The 24,467-nt window shown below is 37.4% G+C and overlaps 2 protein-coding genes across 3 annotated transcripts; one reads left to right on the top strand and one right to left on the bottom strand.

Annotated features, from left to right (window-relative positions):
• Positions 1 to 10,894: 10,894 nt before the first annotated feature.
• MS3_00006565 (uncharacterized protein) lies at positions 10,895 to 22,489 on the bottom strand. Its single transcript, XM_051214728.1, has 6 exons — positions 20,376 to 22,489; positions 20,298 to 20,339; positions 20,223 to 20,255; positions 20,011 to 20,182; positions 18,255 to 18,949; positions 10,895 to 11,310 (listed from the first exon to the last, which is right to left on the bottom strand). The coding sequence occupies exons 1-5, from the start codon at positions 20,562 to 20,564 to the stop codon at positions 18,597 to 18,599; spliced, it is 789 nt and encodes a 262-aa protein (XP_051067913.1). The 5' UTR covers positions 20,565 to 22,489; the 3' UTR covers positions 10,895 to 11,310; positions 18,255 to 18,596.
• Positions 11,900 to 17,243, top strand: MS3_00006566 (uncharacterized protein). Of its 2 annotated transcripts, none has more exons than XM_051214729.1 (7): positions 11,900 to 11,971; positions 15,586 to 15,598; positions 15,637 to 15,730; positions 15,774 to 15,823; positions 15,864 to 15,996; positions 16,561 to 16,634; positions 16,675 to 17,243. In XM_051214729.1, the coding sequence occupies exons 2-7, from the start codon at positions 15,596 to 15,598 to the stop codon at positions 16,744 to 16,746; spliced, it is 426 nt and encodes a 141-aa protein (XP_051067914.1). In that variant the 5' UTR covers positions 11,900 to 11,971; positions 15,586 to 15,595; the 3' UTR covers positions 16,747 to 17,243. The 2 variants fall into 2 exon arrangements, with proteins under 2 accessions (XP_051067914.1, XP_051067915.1); XM_051214730.1 differs by having other exon boundaries at positions 15,637 to 15,717; positions 15,761 to 15,823; positions 16,675 to 16,813.
• Positions 22,490 to 24,467: the final 1,978 nt, after the last annotated feature.

Genomic DNA, 24,467 nt, shown 5'->3' with positions numbered 1-24,467 from the left:
AGGTTCCCTGTCTCAAGCATGCGAATTTAACTGTTATGCAGAAAAGACCATCCAATAAGATGGAATGAATATGGTGACATCTTCAGTAGATCAGACAGCTTGTCCTAACTAAATGCCTGGGAAACTGTGGTGTTTGAATGGACTAATGATTCCTTTTTAATTGTTGAATGCTTGATTTCGAATTCCTTATACAGCACATTCGTTTGTGCTTATCTAGTACTTCTTGATCCGATTGCGTTATTTCTGGGATTCTTAGTTTACACTATAATAATATATACTTCTGCATGAGCAGGTACACGCCATTTTTACAGGTATGGTCTACAAATTACAGCATTTGTTGGTTCACAACATGCTTCCAACTTATTAAGTTTATAGTTTTTATAAAGTAGACTCGTAGTGTGCTTGCTGTAAACCGTGACCTTGAGGAGACGCGTACGTCAAGTTTGTTCCGGACGTCAGAAGTTTAATAGCTGTACCCTCAGAGCAAGTTTTGAAGAAAAATAAAGAGAAACAGAAGAGCAGCAAGGCACTTGAATATGACCGCCAAACGTTGCTTTACATTGTGTAGTAGAACAGACAGAGGTATAAGAAATTAGAATAAATTCATATTATCTCTTGTTAGAGTGAAATGAGGTCAAAGGCTCCATATTAGAGAATGTAGCGATAAAGAACAATGAGTTGTGTCGTTTAACAAGTTGAAGTAAGCTCACACGAAGGAAGGGAAGTCAAGGTTGGTATAAGGAAAGCGGTTTATTAGAAGGGTGTGTATATAGAGGGTGAAGTGTTAAGAATACTAATGACTATATATTTTGCTGGCTAACTTTTTCTTCCTTTTTTGTCTATCCGATGCCAGCCACACAATCCTAGTGTAAAAGTCCGAGTTAGCATGTTATATGTTGTCTTAGTAGAATGGCTAATCCAGCATAATATTGGAAACATGAGTCTGAGTGGTGAGCGTAGGAAGACAATCTATATCACAGATTGATTAACTTGTTCTCAATCATAAGGAGCCTGATACATACAAAATTTTCTGCCCACAAACATGGGTGGATTGAAGTCACCGCCCCCACCATCAATGCTTGCTGGTCAGTAACGCCACCCTTCCTCGTTTTGTAATGTTAGGTTCATTTAAGTTAATTTTTGGATATGTCGTACCTCACACAATTCTCTGTGTTTCACATCCTTTTGGAAAACACTATTTCTAGAAGTACCATTTTACAAGCTTATCAGGCAATTACAAGTCATGGACTGTTTATAAGGCATCGATGCAGTGCTTTAGTTGACTATAATATAAAGTATAGTTTGCCAATCAGAGTATGAGCGTTAAGAAGGGTATATTGTAGGATAGTTGTTTATTTAAACAGGCGGATAAAGTATAGAAGTATATGAGTTGTGGATAAGGGAACGAGTGGAGAAATAATATTAATTGCTAGTCAGCATAGTGTACAGAAGAGTAAAAGGTTAATACAGGATAAACCGGAAGGAACTCACAGTAACTTGGTGCTGATGTTATTTTCTGTTGTCCTAACCAGTTGATTGGTAACAGGCTCCATAGATGCAAGACCACTGGTAGTAGGCAGCCGTTTGTGCGGTCCTCTTGACTTTTTAGGGTGGTAGTGAGTGTCCCTTATCGACCGAGTTTAGTTGAACGGTATCGATAGGTTCAGTGAGTTACCTGTCTACTTCAAATGAAGAAACGGGGCGGAAAAAGTAACTAATATAACTGCAAAGTAGGAAAAATAAGGCAAACTGAACTTGAAGTCCATTTTGGTCTAAACATGGAGAGAGCTTATGATGTCTGAGTGAGGCGCAGATGTGTTCTTATGTGCTAGATCAGTGCAAGTGAGGGCTTGATCAAGCAGTTTTACAAACGCATTTAATTCATCTGCCATGCGAATTTCGGAGGGGAGACTGTTCCATATTATGGCATACTTGGTGCGGAAGACGTTTTCCCGAGTTTTTGATCTGTATTTCCTAACCTTGACCGTAGACACTTTGTTTCGAAGTTCGTATTCATGTGAATCTCTAGCAAGAACTATCTTACATGTTGAATAAGTAAGGTTTTTGAGTAGATTAAAGTAGAGAATCAAATAAAACCTAAGCCTTCTCTCCCAAAGGGAAGCTATTCCTAAGATTTGGCATCGTGAACTGTAGTCAATGACTGAGTCATTCTTAAGTAATTTGCGGGTGAAGTCTCGTTGTATTCCTTCCACCTTTAGTACATCAGATAGGCGTAGGTTAGAAAATAAGAACGAGCAGTATTCAACGATAGGTCTTACACAAACTTTATAAAGAAGGATTTTAGATTCAGTTTGATAGAAATTACGGAGAATGAAGCCAAGCAATTTCTTCGTTTTAGATGCTTTGGTTGAGATGTGTTCAGGGAAATTAAGACTACGTGAGTAATGTACCCCTAGGTCAGTTACTGACGCCGGTCTGGACAGTGTGTGATTGCTAAGTGTTAGTTTTATTTTAAGAGACGTGTTGAGCTCTAACCTCTAACGTTTGTACCAGTCGTCTACCATGTTGAGTTTATGTTGGATTGTTTGCATAGTACTATGTCCATCGCAAATGTCAGTTTTATAGATGTGCCTAAGCACTTGCATATATTGTTGATGTAGATTATAAAGAGCGATGAACCGAAGACACTACTCTGCACAACACCACTGGTTATTGGTCGAGGTGTGGATGCTTTAGAGTTAATCTTGGTTATTTGATATCTGTTCGTAAGAAAAGACTTGATCCATTGCAAAAGGGATTTATAATTCCGACTGGCTTAAGTCTGTTGGTTAGAAGACTATGAGGTACTTTATCAAAGGATTTCTTAATATCGAAGTACAGTATAATAACTAGTTTCTTCTGGTCGCGTATACGAGTAACCTCGTTAAAGTAGTCTATCAGACATGTACTAAACGACCTTGTCCTAATGAAGCCGTGTTGTGACGGGTCTATTAGATCTTCCTTAAGTAGGTGATCACATAGTTGATTTTGTATCACTTTTTCCATTATGCGTGATATGACTGGAGTGATATTTATAGGTCTGTAGTTTTCGACCAGGTTTCTCGGTCCGGATTTGGGTTTGGGAAGAACATTCGTTACCTTCCAGGTTTCCGGATATGTACCTGCCTATAAAGACAATGTGTATATTTTGAGTAATAGCGTCTGTATGTCTGGTCCTGACATTTTAAAAAGGATTGAAGGGATGTCATCGGCACCAGAACTCGCATTTGGCTTAAGGGTTTTAATGGCAGTATGTAAACTCCTAATGTCAAAGTTTGTGGTACTAAGATAGTTTTTGCCGATGCACTTAATGTCGATATCTGGAGCATGAGATGTATTGCCATTGTGGGAAAAGCATTCACTCATTGGTTCACATATGAAGGTTTGGTCGTTATACGTCACTCCATCGTGCAGTAATGAGTGAATGTTGTGGTCTGCGTTCTTTCTTACGCGTTTCGTGAGGAGACGACATAGGACTTAGGCTTTAGATGCAGCAGCGACCGCAGTACGTCCCTCTACCTGTTTATGCTTATTGTATTGACTTTGTACTCCTTCAAGTACAGAGTATATCTGGTGCAGGGTACTGAAGTCTTTCGATATATAGTACGTCCTTTACAGTTTTCGCAGTTTAGATCTAGTCTTTTGTTTTATATAGGGAGTAATTGTTTTAAAAGCAATTTTAGAGGGTATAGTAGTGTCCAGTGCAGATTCGGTGGTGGTATTGAACATTTCTAATGTTTCTAGGAGGTTTTCACTGGTAAAGAAACTGATCCAATCATAGTGCTTTATTAGAAATCGAAAGTTTTACCAGTCAGTGCTTGCATAGTCTCTATATTGGAAACGCGTATTTAATATCTTTTATTTGTTTTACATGGCAAGAATCGGAAGGGTGTAGAGGACTATTTTATGATCGCTGTTGTGAAACTTTTCGCCAACCACCATTGATGTTGGTGTGGCATTATGACAGAATATCAAGTCAGGAATGTTGTGATTTCGTGTAGGCAGGTGTACATGTTGTTGCCAACCGTGTATGTCTAATGACTTAAGTATCCTTTCTAAGCACAATGGGCCAGAATGTATCGTCTAGTTGATGGTGGGAAGGTTGAAATCACAACATACAGTTTGGTAAGTGAAGTCAAGCGAGACAGCCTGAGCAAATGACTCACTTATAATAGTGCAAGTTGAACTAGGAGTGTTAGGGGCTCAATATATGCACCCGATTAGTATTTTAAATTCATGAGTGTGCACAGTAAGCCATATCGATTCAGGAAGTTTGCTGAGGACATGGTCACTATAGGTGTCCGCTCTCAATTTTTTCATACATAAACAAGACAACCACCACTCTTCTTGGTGACTCGATCACAGCGGAAGGGCTCATAGGTGTCTATTTGTAGATATGTGTCTGTGGTGTCGGACGACAGCCAACTTTCTGTTATCAATACAAGTGAGGGGTTGTTTAAAAGTAATAGGGTGCATGGGTGAGTCATCTTACTTTGTACAGATCGAGCGCTGACTAACATAGGTGTCAGGTACGGCGAGTGTTTGTCTAGTAGAAGGGTATGATGTAAACCCAGTGGATTTTCTGTTTTGCCATGAGAAAAGGAAGAGTTGGGAGCGTTGGCTCCATATTGATAAGCGTTTAGTTTATTACCAATAGGGTTAATGCGAGAAGGTTAGTCAGTCAAATACTCCTAATCATCGTGGAAACACAACCATATTGCTTCGTTGGAACGAATAACGAGGTAAAAGAAAATGCAACTAAGCTTTTATGTGCAATGTTAAAAAGCCTTGAGGACTACATACAGTAAATACGATAACAAAGGAAACTGCCGCAACAAGATTCCGCAAAGTTCATTATCGACTGACGGTGTACATCTTAGTCATTTTCGTCTCTATCTAGTAGAGCTTTTATCGGAACAGATTTTACGCGAAATCCCGCGATAGTACGTATGAATAACACTTCTTCATCTATTACATGTTCTTTTAATAAATGATTGGTTGAAAACTTTGGAATCATTAAAATGAACCGTTGATGCCGTTCCAAGTTCATGCTATTCTAAAATACGTCTTGGCAGTGATACTCTTCTAAGCGACCATATAACAACGAAGCGGCCGTTAGACAAACTTCTGAACACCATCACGGTCAAGAATGACTAACACGGACTGGCTCGAGAGACAGTGGTTCCGCTCTGACTTTCTGTAGTCTAATTTTACTCACAGATTTGAAAAGTAATGTGATGTTTGTCCAATATGGTCAGCAAAGTGGCCAAAGCACGTGGATATCATGAAATAGGAGTCCATGTGTGACTTCGAAGTAAGCTGCTCGGTCACAGCCCCCCTATTCAACTTGGGTAGACTGCGGCCATCTACATAGACCACCTACAATGGTTATCTGCATATCTATCGGTGAAGCGAACATGAACAAAGATATTTGTGATCATAACAACCATATGACAAAACAATATAAATATTGCTGGACAGTATAATAGCTAACAGTAAAACTGCCAAGTAGCTAAACTCCACAAACTCTAACCTTAGAAGACAGCTTCTCATAGTTGTATAGCGGTAAATAATTAACCAAAGTGAACAGCCATGAACGTTTCTGATACTAATACCTATATCGTTAATTTTGCCGAGTACGTTCCTAGTCGACGGCTTGTAGTGAGATTTTTGAAGCCGAGCATACGATAGCTGGAAAGAAATACGTTTAACAGTGATGACAAGGTGAAAGTCAAATTTGATGAATACAGGACGCAAGAATCAGAACTGTACAACTCGGTCGAGCAGATGTGGTCACTACAAATGAATTGTTATGTCGTCTACAGTGTCGAGCAAACATAGCTCATTTTAGGTTCCGGACGGTCCAATTTTCCATTCATATTTAGTCATATTTTGACCTTGCCGATTATCCACCTATTAATCTTGACTTCTGTGTGAGCGTATGTGTGTGCTTTGCTTATCTTACTCCTCGTATGTCTGTATCTTATTTTTTTCTGATTGTAAATATAAATTCTCGCCTGGCTAAACCGGGCTGACTTGCAAGCTTTCTCTACTGAACGTCATTTCCCTTTGATCCATTCTCCCTTCATTCGCTTCGTTTCTTCTATCTTTCGTCTGGATTGACGATTGTATGAAATACACGTATTCCAAATTCATTTTCGTATTTTGCTAGTGCACTTCCGTTATTCACTAACCGATTTAAGTCGATAACTGTGTGCAAGGATTGTCGAAATGTTCAGGTCTGTAACAGCTTAGGTTGGTTGGTTAAGAGTCCACCCCAAATAACCAAGCATATGCCGAAAAACAGTATTGTTCAAGTATTCATTCACTTCCTTATTTTTTTATAAGCGTTATATTCCCTATTATCTTATATTGAATGTTGAGAGCCTTTGTTTGTCTGAACAGATAATCCCACGCTCCACTGTGACTGCGCGAAGATCGAAATAAAGACCTATTCACTAATTGTCTGGTTTCTTCTGTCAATAGCACGAGGGTTACCTTGAGGCACGAAAGGTCAATAACGATAATCACACGAGCACATTGGAATCAGACATTCAAGGGCTACCAAAAACCTTGTGTTGTACTGAACTAAATATGTTACTCTATCCTCATTTTATGTTTCTCAGAATTCCGCTGACCATCACTATAGAACAGGTCAGCACAGATGATTGTATGGCATCCACGTCATGTCGGATAGATATCTGAGTTATATCATGTCAGTTCTACAACCTTGGATTAGTTTTACTGTTTTAGTAGCAGAGATGAGTGCATTAGTATCAACCTAGTAGTTAACCTTCCATACTCTAAGCTAGACATTTACACTAGATCACAGTTGTACACGCCGTGACAAGCATCCTTTGGAACAGCTCCATTGCTTAGGTCAGGTGCTTCTCGACTCATCGGAAAACTTTCAAATGTATCTCCGAAGCTCCTTATTCTTGAGTTTGTTTAGACCAACTTTGGGAACTTTGATCATATAGAAAGCTTGACAACAGTTTTGCCAAGCACCGATCAGCAGTACAATGCTTTCAGTCAGATGTCAAGAAGTCAAGGCTGCTGCATAAGCGAAAATGAGAACGACTAAACCTACAAAACTATCGATCTAAAAAAGACTGGCACAAACGAAGAAATATTTGATGGAAGTTACCAACTAACGCCAAATGACAACTGATTGCGAAGAAACATTCGTGGTTTTCACTAAACTAAGAGGGGCAATTTACCGATGAGCCTGAACAGAAGCAAAATATTTCAACGATAATATTGTCTACGTATTGTTGCTTAATTCAGAAGTTGGTAGTCAATTTGTTCCTAATAATAACGTAACAACTATTCAAAACGACGTTGAAGATATACACACGAGGCATTATAAAAAAGGTTTTAAGTATGATGGTACCTGACCAGCACTTCCTTCGACTGGCAGAGACGGTTGACAAAAACTCGAATCCAGATAAGGCGGTCATCGGAAGTTTGGAAAACATAAGGGAAATAGTAGGAATTCAGCATTTGTGGACGTTATAATAATAGTTGCGGTTAATCTAAAATGAGAATAAACATAAAAAGATACAGGCATTCAACAAAAACCCAAAGAGTCTTTTACGAAGTTCTCAGCGTATTTCCATTTCAGCAAACGATAATGGGTCTTACAAGGACATGTACGTGTTCCAAAACTTTTAGATAAACAATATTATATCCAGCAAGCTTAATGAGACATCTGTAGATCACAAACGTAGATTATCTATGTCGAATGATTGGAGACCTAATCGAGTTAGATGAGAATGGTGTGATCAACAGCTCGCGGTCAGCACCTAACGTGTATTACCCTTTTGTCGTATCAATGCACAGTGGGTGCTTTGAAAACCGTATGACACAAAGGACATTATTGAAGAAATGCATTAGTAAAAGTAGGTGCAATAGAGGGGTTGTGACCACTTCAGGACAGGTCAGTCCATGGCACGCAACCAACTGATGCGCGTGGAAGATTTAGGTAGGGCTCGTTGACATTCCACCAAACTACACATCTATTAGGTTAAAAATGAATAGCTAGGCTTCTATGAAGATTCGGAAATTCTGACGGGTTTTCGATATGTCGTGTTAGATCATATTCTATTTGTCACATCTTAAACTGTTACATGGTTGTATTAAATACCTATGTGTCTCTTTTTAATTTTCCTTTACGACATTATCCCCGGTTACCCAACTTCAGTAACTTGTCTTGTTCCTCAAATAAACTGACGTATTACGCAAAGTGGCTCAAGAGGAATCTGTAGGAGATATTAATGATTAAGTGTTTCCATGACTCATCTCACAATCCTGATGTCATCTCTTTGGATTAGTTTGATGGATGAAATATATATGCAAGAGCATGAACTTTGGCTTAGACTATATTCAAGAGTTAAGCTTGAATTTTCGTTGCTTTTTTACCCCAGAGAACTAAAATGCGTTACGGTAGCTATTCACAAAAAACATATTCAGTTCGTTCCAAAAAATTGAAATGAATCCTATGGGAGAAATGTAACTTTTAAGGCGTCAGTAAAATTCTACTTGAACTAAAAATGATTAGATCTGTAAGATATTTCAGTTAACTGATATGGAGATAAATAACTGTAGACCGTGTTAATTTTGATTTTTACGGTACAACTGTGAGGCAGCGCTCCAGGGGTATCGCGACACTTTTTTGCGCTACTTTTTCATTTCTGCTTTGTGCACAACCAAAATTCGAAATTAATTATGAATAAATTTGAAAGTCTATTTTCCGTTTTGATAAATAGGTGAAAAGGGTTTTTTCCATTTTGCGTTACATGGTATCGCGAAGTCCTTGAAAATTCATTATTCAGGTGCTGCTATAATAGTTTTTTAGTGTTTGCATCGCAGACCAGCACTTATTTCTACTTAGGTATACACTGATGGTAGAAAAATCTTTTATTTTTATATGAAATAGCATGATTGAGGCATATATCGTCATAAAAATTGTATTGTCGTCAAGGCTACCAAAACTGCGTTACAACTAACGATACCATGGTAAGATTTATCGTTTTTCCCGTCTTTATCACAATTTCGGCTGATTTTCACTGTTTTGTCCGACTTTCATGGCAGAAATAGGTTGATAGTGAAAACATTAGGTGTCCCGAGTGTTGTAAATATTATGTATATGCTAGAGATGATAATAACACATACCAAGATGTTAATATCACCTTCTACAGTTAGATATATTAGCCACTAGATGATTATATTGCAGGAAATAAATCACAATCATGCGGAAGAAGTATAATTATGTGGAGATTTTACCAGAGACCAAGCTAAGGATAGCATTACTTCCCCTTGTGTAGATCTACACAAGTATTTGGCTGTACCAAAGCATGTCATTGAGATATGGTTGTGACTTTTTTTCTTTTTTTAATTCAGAACTCACGGGACGACTACCTCAATTCTCAATAGCCGTGCAATTGTTTTGATGTTATACCTACATTTCAATAAACATTATTTTTCAAACAGCTTACTTTCTTACTTACATGGGAAACTGTAGAAATGTTGAGAATGTGTGTTTGAGTGTCAGTGAACTTTTGATTAAATGCACATTCCTTATAAATAATGCATCACTTGTTCCTTCTTTTTCAGATAATTTAAAATAACAATGCATTAGCAATTGCATTGGTTATGCAAAACAATCGATGCTTAAGCTTCTGCTCTAGTGTTGTACAATAATACGCTTTACCTTTTAAATAAAATTTTTCAAAAATATACCGGTTTTCCACTGCATTGCAGATTTATTTTGGTCTGTTGTTGAAAATAAAGGCAAACATAGGAGACTTTTGGGGTTATGTCAATAGATGGAAAATAGGGAGTTCTGTGTGTAGTTAGGCGAAAAGTGGACAATTCAGCGGACATTTAGGCGAAAAGTGAGTAATTTATCGACGAAACGGCGAAAAAAGGGGGAAATCCGCATTATTTCCCCCGGACAGGCGAAAAACGCGACATTCTGATGCGTTTTCCCCTTTCGCTACCAAAGCATGTACCCCCTTATTTACCCTTTTTGGGTTGTCTGGGGAGCTACAATGGTTTGGCTGCCGGTATTATTGCAAAAATACCTAATAGCAGAAATAAGTACTGATATAAAGCTGTCACGAGAAAGCACTGAAAAGTACGACTCGATAGTCAAGATATCTTGATCTAAGGTGACCAGATTGTGTGAGATCCTATGTGATGATCTTCGGAAATCAACCAAGGCCTGTCTAGCTTACGTGCTGATGCCGTAAATGACAATTACTCATAACTTACGTGGGACTAGAATAGAATATGCATCAAGAATTGCAGGTTACACAGGACGATTCAAAGTAGATTCACACAGCAGTCTTTATATATGTTCATCGTCTAAGTTTCCGAAGTGCAACCTGTCCAAAGAATTAAATAATACAATCCGTGTATGTTGTGACCCAGACTTTCCTAAGCAACGCAAGAGATAAAGGAAATAAGCGTGATTGACTATCCAAAGGAAGGGTGTGCTAAATGCACTTTCGATCTGTAATTGAATACTAGTTCCCGTTTTTATACTAGTTTCTGGTAAACATTTATACTGAAATAACTTTCCTGTCTATCTTATTTCCAGCTAGCTTCGCAAGTGTTCACAGACATAACGGGAACAATCCCTGAGAAATAGAAGTTATTTATTAATGGATCATTTGTGCTAGATTCAAACTTTAATAAACGCTTTCATTTATAACGCACCAGTCTTTTAATTACGGCAATTCGTATCTATCGTGACAGGTCGGAATTCGAACTACTAGTATGGTACACCATGTTCAAGGTAGCAGTATTTGGTAAACGGTATGTATGACTAATCGCGTGTGCGCCAAACTGGTAATTATTACACAAGAACGCGAAACAACACCCCTGTCTCACAGCCACATAATACTGCACAATACACTCCCTGCCGTTACGCTATAAGAATAAGTCAGTGGCCATATAAATGAATTTATGTAAAACTAAAAAGATAACAATATTAGAACTTCTTGTTATCAAGAAGCATAGCTATGGTCTGTATTAACAATGGATTCTGACGTTGTAGCTTCGTCATTAGCACCGATTGAACTCATCACTTGTGCGCATATGTCTTCCGATGCTTCGAGGCATGAACGGATGAGTTTACTTGCCAAAGGTTCACTAAGAGCATGGATTGAGTGGTAGTTGCTGGTGAACTTCTCTAGCAGATCATCACTCCCTGTAGAGATTGAGATGTTGTCCAGCGCACGAAGAACCAGGTCTATTATGTATTTTCTTGTCCACTTGTTGCTATGTCGAAACAACTCTACAAAACTTATAGAGATAAAGGAACACACATACCTTTAGAATGTGCATACAAAATATGACCACAGGGCAGCATGTAGTCATTGAAACGCAATATTTCGACCTGAAGGATAAATTTATTTGAAGTAAAGCATACGTAGATGACTGACGTCGTCTCCTTTGCCTAGGATGTGTTGGCGAGTTAGAAGTTGTAAGCTCTTCAGAAGAATGATTATGACTATCATCATCTACATTCTGAACGCAGGCATCTGACTCTGACGAACTGCGTTTACGTCCATATGTACAGACATAACTCACGAAAAAGTACTTTAGAGTTGGATCATCACTGTTCTCTTTGTATACTGACATAACGTACTTAGTATGCGTATACTAAAAAAATAATTACTAACCACAGAAGTCATATTACCTATATCATGCATCATCACGATGGCATCGTCTTCGTTACTTGAAGAATGAACGTTACTAGACATGGTGTGGCTGAACCCAATTCAAATCTAAAAATGTCTTGATTTGACCGCTTCTGAAAATTTTCATGAATTGTCGATGTGACGCACCAATCATTTTGCGACAGTTTGACCTTCAAGTGCTCGCAACCCCCATCAGTGGACGATACCCTAGGAGCGTTGCCCAACTGTGACAGTGACAATTTGTGTCGTGTTTGGTTTCGGTGGTAAGCACTTATGTTCCGTTTTAATGTCCTCCTAGAGATACGTATCTCAAGATCGACGGTCTAATCTCTGCATAAATCCACCCTATATAGTCTACTTCCCGCTTATATAAACGGGAAGTGATACATATGTATCACTGACATTTAAGTATTAGTCGTGTGCACACGACAATGATTCTGGTGTAACTGACAAATATGACAGTCTTCGATCGATATTTGGCAAGGAATATAAGCATTAACTTGTTAGTTTTACGCTTTTCTTGGACTTAGCTGATGATTAAGAACTTCGCCTTAGCTGCCAATTTTGGGGAAAATTTGGCACATTTTGGGGAAGCCGCTATAGTAAATTTAGGGGAAATGGCACAAAACCCCCAAATTCCCTTTTAACCTTGGTGAAGGTCATTTGACTTCAGCAGTTTCCCTAAAAGTTCCCCAAAATTGGAAGCTCGGGTCTGTTCTAAATGAAATACTTGCTCTTATCAACATTTGACATGCCTGTAGGCATGTCTCGATTGTCACAAAGCAGCAGATTCAAATGGAATATTCGAATGATAGTATGAGAAAATTTTCGAAAACACCCGGGGAAGCCACATATCCCCATTATCAGTGACGGGTGTGATTTTGTTCAGTGAAACATCAAAGTGAGATTATGTTTATTTAAGTATTATTCTGAAAATTTCTCCTAAGAATGTGACAGCATACAGTGAGACTTGGCAGTCGTTAAAATTGATCCCTGCACCTAGAAAACGGGAAGGAAAAGTTTTTGGTGTAGACTATTAATGATATTGTCTTTCTCTTGATAGCAGTTATGCAGCTTAACTTTTATGTGACGAAAACCTTGTGTTTCTAACAAACTTATGTCTTGTTAGAGATATGTGTCCACATCACCCAGTTCCCCTTCAGTAGTGCTTTCCTCATTAAATTTTTCGGGGTTGTTTGTGATTACCTTGTTAAATGAAGATAATAATAGTAAGTTAACTTACTAACAAGACAAATAATCGTTTTTGAAAATAACTTGTGCTTGAAACTCACCAAAGTAGTTGTGAACCATCGATTGAATAGTCGACTGGTTCCCATCCGGATCGACGTCTGTGTTCGTTAGTTCAATTTCCACTGAGTTATTTGGCTTAATACATAATATCTACCGACAACCCGGCTGCTTGCTACACCAAATACTTGTTTACTAGTCAAAACAATTACAACACACTTTTCTAGTTACAGGCTTAAGAAGTTTAAAAATGGGTTGTTTCTTAATCTCAATGTTCTAGTGTATTTATGAGAAAATGCAAAATTAACATACAAAAACATACGTAAGAGGGAATCAATCACCTCATTATTTGTGTGGCTTACAAAAATTTGCTTAGACGATATTCCAGCTATAGTGTTTGTGTTCATAACTAACCACGGACAATATTTTTCTATACGAGTAGAATGAAATGCTTTGGTTAGAAGACCTATGAGTTTAAAACCCGTTGATGCATTATCCAAGAAATCTGAAATTTCTCCAAGCTTATCCTCAACTATTACCATATCATTGAGCTTAAATGAGGTGAATCAAGGATCTTTGCAAGGAATAACGTTTCTTAGAATCTTATGTGACTAATTTTAGTTATAACAACGCAGACTTTGAGTTATAGCCTACCACTAACGATTTTTTTTGTACAACGCTGGAAAGCCTTTTTGGCTGCAGCTTATCCGCAGTACACTGTCCTTTTTATCCGCCTCTTATAAAACTCGAAAGGGTAAACTGAATATGAATCCAAAGTCCCATGTAGAAGAACATTAGCATCGTTATTCAACAAATGGATGTTATACAAAATGTGTTTTACACCGTAACGCCACTCATTTTTTAAAACAAAATTATGTACATCACTTTTAATGGCATCAACGGAGTCGCCGTACACTCTGAGGTGAGATAATATAGATTTCTAAACACTTAAAACTTACGTGCAGCAGTGATGGTAAAATACTTTTAAAAACTGAAGATACTAAATAAAGAAGGGATAACCTATATCACAGGAGAGTAGTGTTCGCAACAATGTAGATGGTAATAGAAAAGAATGGTTGTGGAAGACACGGCTCGAAAACTAAATGAAGATCAGCAAAACAAAAAAAGAAGTAATATAATTCGTAAACTTATGATTTAAGGGAAGATAGATAGTAGATTTACCCACTTTCTAACCACTAATCACTAAATTCACACGAACCTTAACTAGGTAATCTGCACCTGCTTACATAACTCAATTCAGCCGTTATTGTCTTCACGTATTGATGCCATGTCATGATTTGGTCTCTCCTAGCTTTGTCCCAAGCTACTTTAATAACCATGAACGTCGTGATTCTTAAAGAGAAACGTCACGCAAGATGCGACATTTTGTTTAAAACTTGGGTAGTTTCCTTAACACAATACGATAGACTTAACTATAGGTGTGATACGCTTGTTCATATTTTCAGGTCTTTTGTGGGATAAGGCCAGCCACAACGAATTTTTACGCTGCACCTTAATCATACCCATATGAGTAGTGTTTCAAGGGAAAGCGTACACCATACTAATAAGAAATAATTAGAAGTTAGGATTTCCATGATAATGAATAGTTTGACTCTGCGAATAAATAAATCCCAACCTCTACTGACAGATGACGAAAATAGGCGAAGTGAATGAAGACGCCGCGAACAAAAGGAACATTATTGTAAGAGAGCACAACATTCCCACCTCCTTTCTCTCCCACTAAACTCCTTTTTTTACTACTTCCTTTTGGCACTTTGGGGTGTCAATGGCATACATGCAACACTAGTGTCAGAAGAGTATTATCTGTTCACTGGATTAAGTCGACAACTGATTACTTTAGCTGCTCTTTATGCGTACAACTCATATAAGAAGCGTTTTGTGATGTAGTATCTAGTTCTCCCATATCAATTATCTTTCGTCTTTTTTAGGCTGTCTGAAGATTATAAATAAGTACTTCTGTTTTCCAAACAATGTTTCCTGACGCCTTATAAATCAGTTAGTTTAGGAATTACTTCTTAGAAACAATTTACAATTACCACTTCTTAACTTGGCTACTAATAATCCAGAGTTCCCATTAGTGGAATATATGTTGGGATCCGCTTTGTGGGTTAGTAGAGGTTCTTGAAACAAACGCACTGAAATGCAGTGATCGTATCAGGCTGGAATAGACCTATGTATCACAGCACTGGGTTAGCTAATAATGACTTTATATATATCGTATATTGTTTAAAGTAGAAGCCTGTGAAGGTCCCATTTTCTTGTGCAAACACTAAAAGCCTTTATGCTGATGACGATTGTAAAAGCAATTTCAACTTCGCGTGCAACTTGTTTTTGGTTTATATACAGTGAGCTTTGTATGTACCGAAGGATACAAAAGGAAAATACTCTCCCGGATATTAGCACTCTTTAAATAACATCTTCAAACCTAATCTTTCCGACTACTGCTTATACTCTTACCGCCTCTACCACTACGGGATTTTAATCGACAACTGCATCTTTGTGCTAATGTGGTGTGGCAACTCGAACTGATGTACGTACGTACGAAGTTCTACGTTGTTACTGACTAACTGAGCACTTACCATTGCTTTTATTGTTTATTTAATTCCAGAACATTCACAATGGTAATTTTTCGCTATTACAAATGTCTTAAGTACTTCAGTCTGAGCTCCGCGTCGCTGAAATATCTGAAGATACTGCAGATAACCTAAAAAAGTTCAAATTTCGAAAATCCCAGAACACAGTTGCCCTCATATGTTGTCCCTTGTTTATTAAGTGTTAATCAGTATCATGTTGTAGTGAAAATTGATAAAGAAGCTTTGAAAATCGAACCAGAACAAATACTTGAAGTCAGTTTATTTTATATGCTTAAAGAATTTCCCAATTTAGGATATTACACTTAACAATCTCAAAGATTCTTTACCGTACCATCAACCAAGATATATTCTTTTAAGTTACCGTTATGAAAAGGAGGATGGTCGAGTAGCATTTCCATACTGTCTATTATTTTCAACTCCAATGGGTATGTGATTGTATCGAATCGGTTTTTTTAATTGTTCTTAATTGCTTATGGATAGGAAACTAAATTGTCTTCTACAGAATCAGAAATGCGACTTGTGTCAAAGCATCATTCTAATTCATTGCCTACTTTACTAACTTGTCAAAGAATAACTAAGATGTATCTATCTCTCGGTCCTGGGGTCTGGACACGTAATCCAGGTATTCCAGCATTACACTGGGGTAAAGGAGAGCAGAGTTCATAACACATATCCTGAATACTACATTCGTTCAGACTTAATCACTTTCACCGTGTACCTGCAGAAATCTTGGGATAGTGTTCTTAGTCTTGTCGAGCTACAATTGTGCCGACAGGCTTCAAGAAGCACTTGCTTTACTACAACCACACATGGGATCCCTAGAAATATTTGCTTTAAATTTTTGTGGCTGTCTCTCATTATTATGGGCTTTAGAGATCAGTGATGCCAAAGGATGGGTCAGTTAAAAGGACCTGAAGATACTATATATATAGTTTATCCGTTTGGATAGAATATTGATTTAAGCCTGCACATTATTAAAAACTTTATAGGTTCTGCTACTAACCTGAAGATGATGTATACCACAAGTCTTACAAATCTGATGCATAAAAGCGGAGTTACGAAGGTAAGTATTGAGGTTCAGCATACTATATCTGACCTCTTAGGTTTTTGAGCTCAGAGACCTGGAAGAACTTTCGGATGAATGGTTACAAGAAAACCTGGATCGCACAACTTGAGTTAATAAATTGACCTTCAGATCCAATTTTGTTAATTTTTTTTACATAAATTGAAATCCATGTTATATTTTATTCTCTTGTATCATGACGCGGAATATAGAAATAGATTAGAAGTAAAAGTACACGCTGTAACAGAAACCTATTTATTTGGTAAGAATATTTCAGTTACCAAGCTTCGTTAATTACTTCGCAAAACTTTTCTGCTCGATGCCAAAAACTCCTTATGACTATCCAGTGTATGGAATCGATCGTTAAGTGGTTATCATACATGATGCTTACTCCTATACTTTCCCCCAGTCAGGTTTCATAAGTAGTAGTCCCAAAAGCTCTCCGTAATTTGTTACTTAGAATTTAAAATATCCAAAAGAGAGATTTAAAGTCTTCCTCAATTAGTATTTAGTTCATTTCATTCTGAAATATATACATTTCTGTGTAACATTTTGACGTAATGTTATCATCCAACTAGTGAGTTTTGCTTGCTTAAAACAAGACTTTCGTCGCATAAATTTAAATTTTTACATGCAAATTTACACATAAATGACCAATTTTAGCGAAACTATAAGTCTGTTTCAACACATTTCTTCTTTGTTGCTCTCTATTTTTATCACTTACAATTAAGGCTTCAATGAAAACCTAAATGACTTTACATTTTATGCCCAAGTTTGAAATTAAAATGGGAGCCTTTCTTCAAGTCTGGTTCGTAAGAAATGAAGTCAGCTTACGGTTGCTTGACAAACAAAAGAAATACAGGCTTAAAAGTGAGAAAACTGTAGTTTATCCAAGAAGAGTCAGTGGTTAACAAGGGAACACATATATACGTGATACTATACTAAACTCAGTAAATAGTTTGTAAGGGACGTTTTAACACTTTGCGGAGACGAACTTTAAAATTTATTCTAACACACATATTGGTACAAGGAGGCAGCAAATACATATGCGCCACACAGATCTCATTTGATATGTGTAGGGGCTGTAACGCTGCCCGGGTGCCCAAACCGAGGCAGGTGGTTTTCTCAGGGGACCACACGCGGGACCTTCGACCTGATCCACAAGGCAGTGGAGCAACGTAAGGAGGTGCATTCCCATGGAAGCCGGTGACCAACGATTGGTTCATACGCCATTTATTCCTTCAGGATACTGGAGCCCATGTGCACCATTGGTTTGGAATCAGGGTTTTCCAACTCCCCTAGGTGGAGTCACCGTGTCCACCAACCCGGTTAAAGCGCCGGACATTCGGTTTTCGTCCTCTCAATTTAGTAAACAACCCCGCCACGAGAAGGCAATGAGTAGGACTTCGCTGGCAGAGGCTATATACGCGTGGCCATGTGGGGGCATTTCGAGAGGTAGAGCGGACTCTCCCCACTCTCGGCCGTACCAGGGCATTTGGGGGCCAGTTATACAAACACCTATGTAAAATGAGCAGTTAATTGTGAACCCGCTAATAAAGAAAAATCCAGCGAGGAATAAATGTAACCTTAATACACCAAGAAACTCATACCAAAACTTACTGAATTTCATACAGCAACTGGGTAGTAACTCAGTTGTCAGGCGGGAGATGAATTTCGAATGAAAACATCACAGCAAGCGGATTTCGATCTTTTATCTGGATAGGGCTTATGGAGATCTCACTATGATTAATACGATTACATCCCTAAAGAAAAGTGACTAGACGTTTTCAGAAAGTGAGATGTTTACTGCAATAATTCAAATACAAGTATCACCGCGCTTTATATTACATAAACACAGTTTACTCTAAAAACAAGCAGTAGATCGAATAGCGTCATTGAGCGATTACCAAATTAATGACAGAACAAACAAAAATCATATTTACAGGATTTCTAGTCAAATAGTTAACGCATTCCAGCTCTAGCTTTCTTCTTTCTTGATAAGTTTCTCAGTAAGCTTGGTGTGACTCGCTTAACATCTCCATACCTCCCGGAATACGAAGAGGAATACAATTGGTTTTTTCGAAAACTGTCACATCTTTGACGAGCCGTGTTTTCAATATTTGCGCTATCCAGTATTCGAACATGAATCCCATTCAACCTGTTTATTTTTTTCCATGACTTGTGATTTCGTGTTTCAAAATCAGATCCCTTGGATTTCAAGGTGTTAATTGTAAAAGAATCAATATTGTCAAAAAGTATTGTCTTTGATTTATTCTTATCGTGCTCTTCACTGCCATCATACCCTTCATCGGACTCTGAAATGAATAAGTGAGTTTTATGAAGAGTGTAACTATCAGCAGAAATAATACCATATATATCCTATTAACTGCGTGAGGCTTAGTAATAAAGCTGCATTATAGGTGGACCAGACTTCAGGTTTATTTGCTTCAAGTGGTATGAACTTAATAGAATTATCGTATTGTGGTCGACTTTTATTCTAATCAGCTACAGGGTGTCCTATACAGACACCTAACGGTATTCTTAATGACCTTGGTCAAACTGATAAAGACAAGTGTGAAGCTAAAACAAAAGAGGAACCAGATGCACATTAAAAGCTTTGGAAAACGTCAATCACGTAGTATTGTATACCTCACTAGTATGGTTTTAGCGAAAATACGTCGCTAATAATAGGAACAGTTTGCTGGAGATATTGCCAGATCCCCTGGTGAGTTTGTATGCAAGTCATAAGCACAAAATTATCAGAGAATTACAATTACTATCCACGAATTTGGTTTTTGCTCTACAATTCAACCAGAAACAAGACTAACTACTCATTACCACGAATTGAGTAACCAAATATGAAAATAAACGTATCTATTGTGTGAGGATAAACATAGTGCTGATATATTTGCACGTCACGGTAATAAGATCATTATAAATTGCTACATTAGGTGGAATGAAATCTAGGACGAATTGTTAAACCTTACAGAATACGTACTAGTGAGATTGTTTGTCTTAAGTGTTACCGTAAACACTGCGTCAAATGTACTATTATGAAAATGTTATTGATATACTACATGATATCGTTAGCTAGAATACTAATAAGCTAAACATATATAAATTAAGGCATGGTATAAACAATTATCATCCAGAGTTACACACCCAAGTCATAAGACACGATTAGAAGTGTAGTTTCTTGTGATGACTGTCAATCTAACACCGCTTTTAGGTACGTATTTTAGCACGCGATTCATCCTACTGAAGTTTCTGACAGATAGGAAGAGGTGAGTCTGAGGAAAACTGTATGACGCGACTCAAACATAATTGAAAAGTTCACATCTTAAAAATCAATCATTGTACAGGGATAGTAACTTACCGTTGCCGTATAGTAGTTCATTCTCGTTCGGTGAAGAGCTGGCTGATATGTCCAAGGATTGAGATTTATTTTGTATGGGAGGTTGATCACCATCGTCTTCACCAAATTGAAGATGATCTGATGTGTTAAAATATCCCGGACAGTTAAATTCTTCTTCTAGATAGTCCTTTTCCTTAATATACGTATGTATATGATGGAAGTGACAACCTTACATTTGACTTTTCCTTATCCTTCAGCGGTATATACTAATTTTCAAAAGACTATTACATAAAACGCATAAGACTTACTTGGATTTCTTGGCAAGCTATTTCACTAGACTGGCAGCCGTCCTAAAGTAAAATATAACAAACCGCATTGAACATTACTGTTTGTTTGCGTACATTACGTTTAGCTTTGCGGAGTGCTTTGGTTTTTATGCGATTTCCAATAATAGTCTTATTAATTTTTCTCTGGTGGGTTTCACGTTGCTTAGCTTGATCAGTAAAACTACACGACACTGGAAGATCCATTTCAGCTTCTTCCATATCTTCTTTGTCTGAACTAATAGACTGCATCTGCAAAGGATCAGTGAGACGATAAAATGTATTATTTGAATAGGATTTTGGTGAGTAATTTAGAATATTTGTAGTATAGGTGCTAATAAAATAGTTTCTACATTTGTTGCCGACGAGCGACAATCAGCATACGTGAAGCAGAAAAAAAAAGCCGATTGATAGGAAGCTTTGTAAACTCTCTAGGCTTTATTCCGACACTATTTAGTGGTTCCAGAGCACACTAGCATTGTTTTGATGACATGATGTAATGCCTAATTACTCGATCCTTTAAGACTGTCTCACAGCAACTGAGTAGACAATTGGTAACCAACTGTACCTTGTCTGAGCTATATATGCATGGATATACTGAGGTTTTATAAGCTGGCCGGTTCATATGATCAGTGTAGAAGGGGAAGTAGTCACTATTTTAAATCAACTCAGCTATAAAGAAACATTGTGATATAAAATAAGTATTTATTGTTCCGAGTTTCTACAAATTAGAATAGATAGGAAGCAGTAGTAAAATGTATGATGAACAGTCTAAAGTACTCGGAGGTTTTAGCACATAGAGGCGTTTTACTTAACAAGGCTAGAAGGTTTTTGGAAAGATATATCGTTCGGTGAGTGTATGAACTATAATCATAAAAATATTTGGCAAACATAGGCTATAAGGCACTGATGAACCACACTAAATGTAGTAAACGCCTAAAGGCAACCCACTTTAAGCTACAAGCGATGGACTAGTCTTCGTAGTAACAATCCAGACGCGTTTCCCTCCAGGTTGTTTGCATGGGATATGTTACACGGAGCCCAGTTCGTTGATAATAAGACTAACAGAACAACTGTTAGCATTACAATAACATGAGCTTGTATATACATTTTAGTACTAAATCGATGTGACAGTAGTCAAGTATTTCATCAACCGAATAGCATTTTTAGTTGCCTCTCCATTTCCAAAGCCAAACATTCAGCATATCTACGCAACTATCAGTCTTTAAAAGGCACACGTTCCAATGGGTGATCGCAACTCTTCAGAAATTGCAATAGGTCCTAAGAAGATATCCTTGTTTGTGAAGTTAAACCTATGTACTAAGTGTTGTCCCAATCGGTGAGCGGCTAATTATGTTATTGGCGAGACTATAATTTAAGGACGAATCAATCAGATTTACGATAACAAGTCATAGATTTTGGCGCGAAATTCACTCACCCATTTGGCTAATTAGTGTTTTGGCAGTATAGCTGATGTCAATTCGTGACGAAAACCCTACATCTAATCCCTGACCTAAACCATCAACTGTAAATCATAATCCCTATTCTTCAAATTGCTTTATAACCCTCATTTAGCCCTAGTATGTAAGCGGACACTCTCAAGGTTAGTCTAGCGTCGCTCCAATGTCATCCATAAATTATAGTCTCACCAAGCAATCTTATGAAAACCCGAACCGCGATCAGATCATATTCGTTTAGGATAATCATTCTACGTCAAAGTGCCTAACACCTCTTACAGAATCACGAAGGGCAGCTAATACTTCAAGCTTGACTTCAAGTTGGCAATCTACTGAGGTTACATGAAACTTTGAGATGTGATGTATCAAGTGAACTCTCCAAAGTGTAGTACCAGACTACGAAGACTTTAAACATATCTTTCTAGAATGTGGCACAAAATAAGACCAGTAGCGTGATTAAGGATTAGACGACCAAATACTACTGTAAGAGCTAAACACCTATCTACACTTCGGCTTGAATCTAACACACTCATAGTCTAATTTCAGAAAAGATTTTGAATCCAAATTGTTTTCATTGCCAAGTTGCACAATTAGGCTATTCTGTGCAACAAACTCATAAAAACGGCAGTGGCAAATGTACGACAACCTAACAAACAACCTTCACCGTGAAGTTTGCGCGCGTAAATATTACATTGATTGACCTTTCTCTCTCGTGTGCATAAACAAAGGCTCTTCAAGACAAAGTAAAAGAAGTAATACATGTTTTCGATGTTCCTGTGTACAGGAAAACTCTTGGGTAAGTGATTTTTACGTCAGGAATTTAACTAGTAATCACCTTAAAATATATGGTTTTCTCAGAATAACAAAATAAGTCTAGAGATTAATAATGTATCAAGTTTATCAACAGGACATAATAGCTAGTTTGATAAGAGCGACCATGCAGTAACAAGGAACATGACTCCGTCAAATTTACCTAGATGCCATATAATCTCATAAACACGGGATTATTATCTAAAGCAAATGAATATCAAAGATTTTGATGAACTAGGTTGTCTGTCTTATAAGCAGCGTCTGTTTAAGTACTATGGTGTGAAGACTTTGGAATATGATTTTTTTCTTCTGAATTAATGATCTTAGTTATCGGTCATCCTAAGTTTTGTAGTATGCAGAAGATATGGGTATACAACCAGCAAAACTGGGCGAACAGATTAGTGTGGAGCTTCGAAAACACTGATAAAATGGGCTGACATTTAGTGATCTCCAATTTTATAACGGCATACACTGATCACAAAGTCACCTTAGCTTTTAATTAATTTTTATTAACTCAGATAGAATGTGACTAGTGAGACATTTTTAACCAAATCGATCATATATTGAGGTCCATCCAAACTGAAGTTATTCTATTTTTCATACAAAGAGATTAGAAATTGCTTATTCACAGTCTCCATACAAATCATCATTTCTCCTGAAACTCTTGCTTCTACGAGGAATTTATAGGTGCATTACAAAAACTTTTAAAAGCCTAGATCTGAATAATTTTGTCACTGACTATCGTTTCTATAATTAAACCCTTCACTTCAACGCACTTGTATGGCGCTTGTCGAGATGTTAAAAAAGATATCGAGCCACACGAATGAGCACTATTTCAGGATTAATACAGGTCACTGAATTCGCTGCATATTCGTTACGAAACTTGCTGATTCAGCATATTGGCGACGAAAATTCAACCACTTGACAGAACGTGCACTGTGCCATCCTGAATAAATTCACCAAACAAGTAATATTTGTATTCAACAACGAAGAATATTTTGACAAAAATTTCCCCAACTCACCAAGTCCTTAAGTTCCACGTACGTCTGTCTATAACGATCGTGACAAAATAACCATTTATGTACACATATTCAACACTAATTAAGCTCATCAGAGGCATAAAATGGAAACAGTTAATTTTTAAGGAAGAGATGTCAAATGCTTACAAAACGAATCGTCAGTGAAGTTATTAGTTCATGTAAAAAAGATGTGACAAGTAGTTCAAACCAGTAACCTTAGACAACCAACTAATGATGTCTGAATATGAAATCAGATTAGAAAGGCGTTATATCGTTCTTGTTTTAACAGCAACAGTAAAGATTAGGGTCTAATGAAAAATCGTGAATGCACATTTGTGAATTTTTCACAAGACGTCCTCTATAATATAAACTGGACTAGTATATACACACTAATTAACACCACCTATGTATGTGTTTTTATACTGAAACAGTTAGAGTTCCATTTAGTTTTAGCTTAGCATCACTGGCTATGTTTCATATATACTTTAAGTTAGTGCACCTAAATGTTGCGCAATTTTTAAGCTAGAGTTCTACGTAAAACTGTTCGAAATTGAGAGAATGCTTATCCTTAGTTTTCGAGCTGAGAAACATTTATGAAAATTTCTGTCAGTAAGAAATCGTAGCACTGACAGACGAACAACTCATTAGGCAGCATTTACTAGGATGTAACAATAAGAAACGAAGGATATAGTTACGTTTCGGAGGAACATTAAAGATCTCAGAATACCCTGTAGATCAATGCAAAAATAACTGTCCGATGTCTCTGTTGTCTGATTTTAATGCTCTGTATTTTCTCGTGCTTTTATTAAAAATGGAGAGAGCGAAAAAACTTTCAGTCTTGATCTATCTAATAAACATGCATTTGCTTT

This window comes from Schistosoma haematobium, chromosome 2 (assembly GCF_000699445.3).
Source record: "Schistosoma haematobium chromosome 2, whole genome shotgun sequence".
In the NCBI taxonomy this organism is placed as follows: domain Eukaryota; kingdom Metazoa; phylum Platyhelminthes; class Trematoda; order Strigeidida; family Schistosomatidae; genus Schistosoma; species Schistosoma haematobium.
This window is presented reverse-complemented; position numbering and strand designations above follow the sequence as displayed.